Source organism: Podarcis vaucheri (genome assembly GCF_965113315.1).
Source record: "Podarcis vaucheri genome assembly, chromosome: 2".
Lineage (NCBI taxonomy): Eukaryota > Metazoa > Chordata > Lepidosauria > Squamata > Lacertidae > Podarcis > Podarcis vaucheri.
Window position 1 is genome coordinate 129,107,499 of NC_138760.1, and position 8,959 is coordinate 129,116,457.

An 8,959-nucleotide genomic window follows, 5' to 3' on the forward strand; every position below is an offset into this window, starting at 1 on the left:
GAGCTTTCATGTGCATGCACACTTCTTCAGATACACTGAAACAGAAGTTGCCAGATCCTTCTATATAGTGACAAGATAAGAATCATGGAGAGACCTGGTCTGAACAGAGACATTGGATTCTTATCTCATTATACATGACTAAGCCATTTTTCACCTTCTCACCCCTTGCCTTTTCCTGTAAGACCTATTGCAGTCGTTAAGAGTTGTCAACAGGCTCATCTCAGCTATCTGCCAATCTCCCATTCCCACCACCCTTCTGAGTAATACCCCTCCCCACCTTCTCACTATATAGAAGGATCTGGCAACTTCTGTTTCAGTGTATCTGAAGAAGTGTGCATGCACACGAAAGCTCATACCAAGAACTAACTTAGTTGGTCTTTAAGGTGCTACTGGAAGGAATTTTTTTATTTTGACCCTGGTACCCAATGAAAGTGAAGGCCGTATCTAATATACAACCAGAGAGTGAAATCAGTTTGGAATATGTTATTTAAAATAAATCGGCAGAAGTCTAGCGAACGCATTGCACTTTTGGATTAGGAAAACCCACAAACAAAAATTCAGAAAACACACTCGAAGATAAAAACTCTCGGGATGCGATGATTACATGGCGAAATAAAGTGAAGCAATTCATTTATTTATTTAGGAACAAAATCTCTATACCGTTGAAAGGTTAGCTTTTCATGGAGTCCCCATTAAATATCTTAGGGTCATGCAGATGAGAGAATCTACTAGATGTTGTGTACTTGGGACTTCTCAAAAGCGTTTCAAAACCTCCTTAGTAAGCTTAGACCAGGAACTGCTTAAAGAATATAAAAGCCATGAAACTGGATCAGGCCAAAGGCCTAGCTGGAGGGTATTGAAGGAAACTTTCATAGAATTGTAGATTTGAAAGGGAACCCAGCGGTCATCTAATCCAACCCCCCAGCAATGCAGGGATCTCAACTAAAGCATCCGCAACAGATGGCCACCCAACTTTGCTATTTGCTGATCAGAAGGTCGGCGGTTCGAATCCCTGCGATGGGGTGAGCTCCTGTTGCTCGGTCCTGGCTCCTGCCAAACTAGCAGTTCGAAAGCACATCAAAGTGCAAGTGGATAAATAGGGAAGGTAAACGGCGTTTACGTGTGCTGCTCTGGTTCGTCAGAAGCGGCTTAGTCATGCTGGCCACATGACCCGGAAGCTGTACGCTGGCTCCCTCGGCCAATAAAACGAGATGAGTGCCAAAACCCCAGAGTCATCCGCAACTGGACCTAATGGTTAGGGGTTCCTTTACCTTTACCTTATCTCTGTGCTTCTTTGCCATCTACAAACCCCTCATGCCAAAACACCCTAGTAAGATCTCACTTGCTTTCCTATGCCCAAAGCTTCCACGTTAGACTGCAAATCCTTACAAGATATCGTATGATGCATGTTTCCTTTAATAATCACATTTTTTCACATGCAGTTCCTCCTGTATTTATCGGACGTCTTCCTCCCAGTTGTGACTCACATTAAAAACCTTTCCACATTTAATTTCTCTGCTGCTGTGTTCTTTGAAACGTATTGCTCATTAAAGCTCTTTCCAGACTCCGCGCACTTAAATTGTTTCTCCAGTATGTGGATTCTTTGACGTATGTTAAGGCTACTGCTGCACCTGAAGCTCCTTCCACACTTCTTGCACATAAATGGCTTCTCCCGTATGTATTCTTTGATGTGCGGTAAGACGACTACTCACGCTAAAGCTCTTTCCACACGCCATGCACTGAAATGGCTTCTCCCCTGTGTGTGTTCTTTCATGTGGAGTAAGGCTGCTGCTGTCGCTGAAGCACTTTCCACACTTCTTGCATTTAAATGGCTTCTCCCCTGTGTGGGTTCTCTGATGTACAGTAAGGTGACTACTCACACTAAAGCTCTTTCCACACACCACACACTGAAACGGCTTCTCCCCTGTGTGGGTGCGTTGATGTGGAGTAAGGCTGCTGCTGTCACTGAAACTCTTTCCGCACTCCTTGCACTTGAATGGTTTCTCTCCTGTGTGGGTTCTCTGATGTACGGTAAGGTGACTACTCACACTAAAGCTCTTTCCACACACTGTGCATTTAAATGGCTTCTCCCCTGTGTGGGATCTTTCATGTGGAGTAAGACTGCTGCTGTCACTGAAGCACTTTCCACACTCCTTGCATTTATATGGCTTCTCTCCCGTGTGAGTTCTCTGATGTTTACGAAGGTTACTGAGCAAACGGAAGCTTTTTCCACACTCTGTGCATTTATGTGGTTTCCCCCCTGTGTGGATTCTGTAATGTCTACTGAAATCCGATTTATCTCTAAGTATTTTTCCACATACTGGACATGCCTTCCGGCTTTGATCTTCTTGTAGCATCAGGGGTTCTTGGTCATCAAAACCCTGCATAGTCAATGATTTCTTCCTCCCATTCTCTGACTGGTTTTGTTCATGGTTTGGGGGGTCCCTTTGATTGTCAAACATCTCTTTTCCTGCTTCAGCTGCAGGTGTTTCTGGTGCTTCTCTATAGTTCCCATTGCCTTGGCCATCATCTGAGGGAGAGGTGAGAAAGAAAATCATGGGTGAATTTCAAGGGGAAATCAAAGGTTCTCATCACAGATTGAACCCATTTACCTCCCCCCCCCCCCGCATTTTGGCATCTCCCCGATTCTCCCTCTTTCTGTCTGTACTTAAGAGAACACTGTAAACAACTAAAAACTTTGGCAGGATTTGAGTAATACTTGTAATGTTCAAAAAACTATGCAAAAATGAATTATTACTTTTTTAACAGATTAGAGAAAATAAGATAAGCAGAAGAAGAAAAAAAGACTGACAATGGTAACCATGGAAGGCTGGAGGGACGTCAAGGGATTCAGAGAATCCTAATGGAAGAGGTGAATGATGTGTTTGAATTTAAATTTGTTATGTAAAGCTTAATAAAATTGTATTTAAAGGAATAGAAGTGCAGCAAGTGGGGGAACTGACCAAACTGGGAACAACTCACTGCTCTGTGGTTCCTATGCATATGAGAAGCCAAGAAGATACCTTAGACAAGAATCAGAGCACTGGGATCTATCTAACTCACTAGGGTCTACATTCACTTCCTGTGGCCTTGCAGGTTCCAGATGGGGACTCCAGAGATGGTGGGGGTGAAACGTAGGACTTTCTGAATGCAAATATTGTGCTCTGACACTGAGTTCTGGGTTTTCTCCAAAGGCAGGGGTGGGCCAAGACTAGCACTCCACAGGTATGCAGTGTTGTCTTGTTCCCACTTTTCGCAGAGACATTTTAGGAGCAGCCAATCTCTTCCCTTCTTTGAGAGCAACGGCCAACTGATTCTTCTCCTTCTGGGCAAGGGATCAAGTCCTGTTTGGGGATTTCTTCCAAGGAAACAGGCAGGGTGGTTACTTCCGAGGAGAAACCATTCAGGCACCCCAAGTCCACCCAACTGCTCTCTGGACAGCTGCCCAAAGCCAAGAGCAGGGATATGCATGATCTTAGGTCTCCTGCCAGCACACTGGATGGGGAATGTGGATCTGGTATGAGCCACCTGGCACCTGTGAACACGTACAGTGGAAGACAAGCCACTTAACCCCCCCCCCCAAAAAAAAACAAAAAACTTGGGGCATATCAGAGCATGTAAAAGGCACACCTCAACCTGGATGCCAAAGAACAGCCCCAATGGATCCACCCTACGGCCTATCTAGCATTCTCACAAGGACCAACAAGATGCACATGTGAAGCCCAGAGGTAGAACAGGAAGCTAACTGTCCCCTCCTGCTGTTGTTCTCCTGATTCTGGAGGTAGCACATAGCCTTGAGAAGCCTTCTCTTCCATGAATTTCTCTGATTTCCTTTAAGCTCTTATGGGTCTATCTGCCCCGGAGGAAATCACATAGGAACGAAAAAACGCCTTTCCAAAACACCTGTTGATGCCTCCTCTTTGGGATCCAGGATAAATGGATCTTCTTTTTCTTCCCCAAAAGGAACTGAAGTCCCATTCTTTCAAGGAAACAAACAAGACTAGCTTTTTAAAAAAATCAGATTCCAAACTGAGCCATCTCTATGACACATCTAAGGCTAAGAAGGGGGATGGTTCCGACTTTCTAACTCCTACAACACATGAATACCACGTGGGGCCTGAATCAGCAGGATCAGCAGTGAACATGCACTCACTGGATATGAAGCTGAGCTTGAATTCCTGTTCAAACTTATCAAAACCAGTTTTGATCTTTATGTTAGGGTGCCATTTTATTACACAAATTAAAAACTGGCATCACCTGTTGGGGATGGCATGGTGGAACTTGGCAAAGCCAGTTCTTCTAATTTGGGCTTGGCACTGTTCCTCCTCCTTTTCCTCCTCCAAAAAAGAGCCAGAGGTATATCCTGACATTAAGACTAATAGGAACATAAAAAGAGTGACCAAAACTGTGCACAGTATTTCAAGTGTGGTTGCAGTAAAGACTGGTAAGAACGTAACAACAGCTTACGCCTTACGTCTGCGTAGAACATATTATCAGCCTGCTGGATCAGGCCAATGTCCCCTGTTCTCACAGTGGCCAATGCCTGTGGGAAACTTGCAAGCAGGACATGAGCGCATTTTCTATCTTGTTAGTTCCTACTAGCCTTTCTTTTAAACTGATGCTGCACCTTTTCTCATAAGGGAGTTACTTTACCCCCTTGAGGATTTTGGTTGCCCTTCTCGGGAGGAAATACGTTTTACAGACATTAAGCTTCAAGGCACCGAAATGTATCCAGCTCGAGTGTTGTGAGAACGCATTTGCAATTATTTGGTGGCAGTAATAATAATAATAATAATAATAATAATAATAATAATAATAATAATTTATTACTTATACCCCTCCCATTTGGCCGGGCCTCCCCAACCACTCTGAGCGGTTCCCAACACAATATTAAAAACAAGATAAAACATCAAACATTAAAAACTTCCCTAAACAGGGCTGCCTTCTAGCACAAAGAAAAGTATCGAGGGAGGTGAAGAACAAAAGGGGCAAATTCGATGGGTTACGATAATCTTTACTGTCATTGTCCCATACAGAACAACGAAATTGAAAAATCTACAGGAGACATTCAAAACCCAACAAGCCTGCTATCCCAGCTATCCCAACCTGGTTAGCCCCCTATAAACTCTGATACCCCATTTTTAAACACAATATACTCCCATACAGACTGCTTACAATGCGTTTAAATCCAAAATTGCATTTGGGTAGAAACTGTTTCTCAGGTGGCTAGTCCTAGTCTTTATAACCCTGTACCTTCTTCCAGAAGGCGGCAGCTGAAAGAGATCATTTCTGGGGTGCGCACTATCCTGCACTATCTCTGCAGCTTTCTTATGGCACCTGGAAGCAAAGATTTGATCTATGTGGGTTGGTGGGGGAATAGCAGAAAGAACAAAAACATACTGAACAAACAATTGAGGGAGAAAGCATCCTTACCTAGAGAGGCCAACGTCTTACAATTCTCCTCCATGACTTCCCAGCGCAGAGATCTTCAGCTGGGATCCTGCAGGTGCCACCTGTCCTCCGTAAAATCCAGAGCTGCTTCCGTAAAGGTCAAGAGAGCCTAGAATAAGAAGGAAACACAAGCCGTATGCACAAAGAGTCACTAAAGTAAATGGATGGGTAAGAACATTGGAGGAATTTGGTAAACATGAGAGGGACAGGGAGGGAGGGAGTTTGGAATGTCTCAATTTTTCTCCCAAAGGTGTCTCTCCTCCACACACCCTTCAACATTTCTCCAATGAAAATAGGGATGTCCCATTCCATAATGATAATTTTACTATTTACATCCCACACATCTTACTGGGTTGCCCCAGTCACCCTGGGCAGCTTCCAACATATATAAAATGATAATAAAACATTTTAAAAAACCTTCCCTTTACAGAATTGCCATCAGATGGCTCAGAGGATGGATGACTCCATCCCCTCCAACATTTCTCTGATGAAAACAGGAACGTCCTAAGGAAATGAGGGACATTCCGGGATCAAATCAGAAACTGGGATGGGCTTCTCTAAATCAGAGGAAGTCCCTGGAAAATAGGGACCCTTGGAGGGTCTGCCTCTGGCTCTAGGGCACAAAAGCAGCACAACACCCCACCCTCACCCCACTCATACCCATAAGTCTGTTTTGCCTGCCCCAAAGCGGCTTCCCCCGCCCTCTCCCTGCAAATCCCCCGCTGCAAGGGGGAGAGAAGTGGCTTGATCCCTTCGGAGGGGAGAGGGCAGCTTCCCAGAGGTTCTTGCTTCCCCAGCCCCCCCCCATTTAATTTCCATTTTACACTTGAAACAATAATAACATTTCAAATAAAAGAAACACACAAGCAGCATTGGCTCCTCTTCCCTGGCGGTGCATTTTATTACTGCCTTTCCCACTATATTTCTCCCTGTATTCCTCATCTTCATATCTCAATTGTTTCATTTATTCTGTCACTGCTCACTTCTAAATTGGTTTACATCAGGGGTGCCCAAACTTTTTTCCAAAGAGAGCCAGATTTGATAAAGTAAACATACCTGAGGGCCAACCAAAGTTGCTGAGCTTTTTTTTAGGATTGAAGTTGCTGAGCTTTTTAAATAATAATATGTTTTTATTTATATCCACCCCCCGGCCAAGACCTGGCTCATAACACTAAATATAAATACAGTAAAAGCATTTTTTAAAAAGTTGATTAAAATATAAGTTAGAATACAGTTTAAAATAGGGTTTTACCGCAGGACATATACTGTCACGGGGGCCGGATTAAATCGACCGGCGGGCAGGATTAGGCGCCCAAAACGGACTTTGGACATGCCTGGTTTACAATGTGCCTCTAAATATTCCACAAAAAACATAAGAGGTTTTTCCCCCTTCTTCTTTTTGATCCTGATCTCTTGTTCTGTTTCAGTTACAGATAGGTAGCCGTGTTGGTCTGCCATAGTCAAAATAAAAAAATTCCTTCCAGTAGCACCTTAAAGACCAACTAAGTTAGTTCTTGGTATGAGCTTTCGTGTGCATGCACACTTCTTCAGATACACTGAAGTGTGCATGCACACGAAAGCTCATACCAAGAACTTAGTTGGTCTTTAAGGTGCTACTGGAAGGAATTTTTTTATCTTGTTCTGTTTGTCAGTCTTTGCCATTTCCACATATTCTATTAACTTTGTCTGCTGTTTACGCCCCCCTTCGCCTCCCCAGGCAAACCCTCCTCCTGCGCCCCCTCCCCAACCTCATACACCCCCCCAAAATAGGGCACCCCTTAGATTTCACCCCATTCGCCGCCCATAAGCCGCACCTCTTCCGTAACCACCTTCTCCACCGGACCATTTCTCCTGCCGGAAGAAGGAAGGAGCCCCTCTAGCCCCCACCCCGTCTGTTGCATTGCAGCTTCCGGCCTCTCTAGCAACCAGAACTCGGTTCCTTAACCTCCGGAGGACTGCGGGGCAGGACGCCCCCCCCCGCCTTTTCAGGCCTAGACTGTGCCTACTGCCCCCCCCCCACGTGAAACGAAAAGGATTGAAAATCCTCAATGATCTGAGTTTCTGTTGATTTTCTAAAAAAAGATAAATAGGATTCCATTAAAAAAAGCTCAAAGCTGCCTCCCCCCCCCCCCCCAAAAAAAAATCCTGGTTATGCCCATGGCCTCCTCCATCTTTGGCCCTGCTGCTCTGCTAGGGCTGCTTTGAGGAATGGGGTGGGTGGTGGGGGGGTCACATCTGGCCAGAGATTTCATAGAACCATAGAATTTTAAGAGTTGGAAGGGAACCCCAAGGGTCATCTAGTCCAACCCCCTGCAGTGCAGGAATCTCAGCTGATTCACAGACTGATGACAGACACCATCCAGCCTCTGCTTAAAAGCCTCCAAGGAAATGAAGTCCACGCAGGCCGGTCTCTACCCAGTGGTGCAAAGTGTTGCGCCAGGGCGCCATGGTTTCAAGGGCGCCAGCCTGAGTGTCCGGGGAGGAGAGAGTCCGTGGCGCTTGGATGGGCTCTTCTGCTGCGGGCTCTGCCGAGCGAGGAAGAATGAGATACAACGGGGAAGGAAGCGCTCGTGGAAAGAATCCCGTGTTCGGCGTCAGGTGCCTTCAGGGTGCAGGCCGCGGCTTATCCCCGAGCTGCGAGCTGCTCTCCTCCTCGTTCTCCTCTCTACAGAGAAAAGGTGCCACACAGTAAAAGGAAGTCTTCTGAACATAAACTGTAAACTGTTGTATCATGGGAAGCCTTGCTTCTGCTTCTTCCTATTGCATTCTGGGAAATCTCATTTATAATCTTTTCTCTACTTGTTACGAAGTATGTAACGTACCAAGGCCACATACCAAAGATCTCTCCTCATTGTGCACAGGTCAAAAAGTTGATGTTTATTCGCTCCCAATTATATTCTTTATGTTATGCTAAATCATTCGTAATTGCTTTAAGCCATGCTATAATCAATCTCTAGTTTTAATTTGATAAGGAGCTGTCATAAGTGTCTGAGCTCAAGTTGTTTCTTACCCTTTGATGTATTGAAGATTAATATACTTATTTAATCCCTCCTTGTAATTATACTATCCAATAAGAGATGAGTTTCTTTGTCTTCGTAACAACCAATCAGCAACTAGCACACCCATTGCAATGCTTGTTAATATTCAATAAAAGAACAGCTCCCAGGTTTTTCACATGGCAGTTACTTGCTTGACACCTTCTGCTTGTCTGTCTGACTCTCATTTTGCAACAACACGGGTTCCGCTTTGGCTCGTCATTCACCTGCCCCTTCCTCCTCGCCAAGGGCCGACAAGGCTCCCCTCGCCTTTCCCCACTCCCTTCTGTTGGTCCATCAGTTGGGGTTGCGTGCGCGTGCCAGTGGCACAGGCCCAAGCCTCGACCCCCTCACGCTTCCCTCATGGTCTCTGAGCAGGATGGGTCCCGACTGGAAGCATGAAGGAGAAGCACCTTAAACTGCTAAGGGAGATGAGCAGCCTTCCACCGAACCGCAAGTGCTTCAATTGCGAG

At 45.2% G+C, this 8,959-nt stretch overlaps 1 protein-coding gene across 4 annotated transcripts; it reads right to left on the bottom strand.

The window, feature by feature from the left end:
* Positions 1–613: 613 nt before the first annotated feature.
* Positions 614–7,379, bottom strand: LOC309527421 (uncharacterized protein). 4 transcript variants are annotated; one of them, XM_082214274.1, is made up of 3 exons: positions 7,266–7,379; positions 5,434–5,560; positions 614–2,530 (listed from the first exon to the last, which is right to left on the bottom strand). In XM_082214274.1, the coding sequence occupies exons 2-3, from the start codon at positions 5,465–5,467 to the stop codon at positions 1,620–1,622; spliced, it is 945 nt and encodes a 314-aa protein (XP_082070400.1). In that variant the 5' UTR covers positions 5,468–5,560; positions 7,266–7,379; the 3' UTR covers positions 614–1,619. The 4 variants fall into 4 exon arrangements, with proteins under 4 accessions (XP_082070400.1, XP_082070399.1, XP_082070401.1 ...); XM_082214273.1 differs by having other exon boundaries at positions 7,227–7,311; XM_082214275.1 differs by lacking the exon at positions 7,266–7,379 and adding an exon at positions 6,508–6,536.
* Positions 7,380–8,959: the final 1,580 nt, after the last annotated feature.

Bases quoted from the DNA above. Each gene is read 5' to 3' on its own strand.
- LOC309527421 (XM_082214274.1), bottom strand. From the start codon at position 5,467: ATGGAGGAGAATTGTAAGACGTTGGCCTCTCTAG. The intron at 2,531-5,433 runs GTAAGGATGCTT...CCTCTCCCTCAG, and splicing joins TAAGACGTTGGCCTCTCTAG to ATGATGGCCAAGGCAATGGG.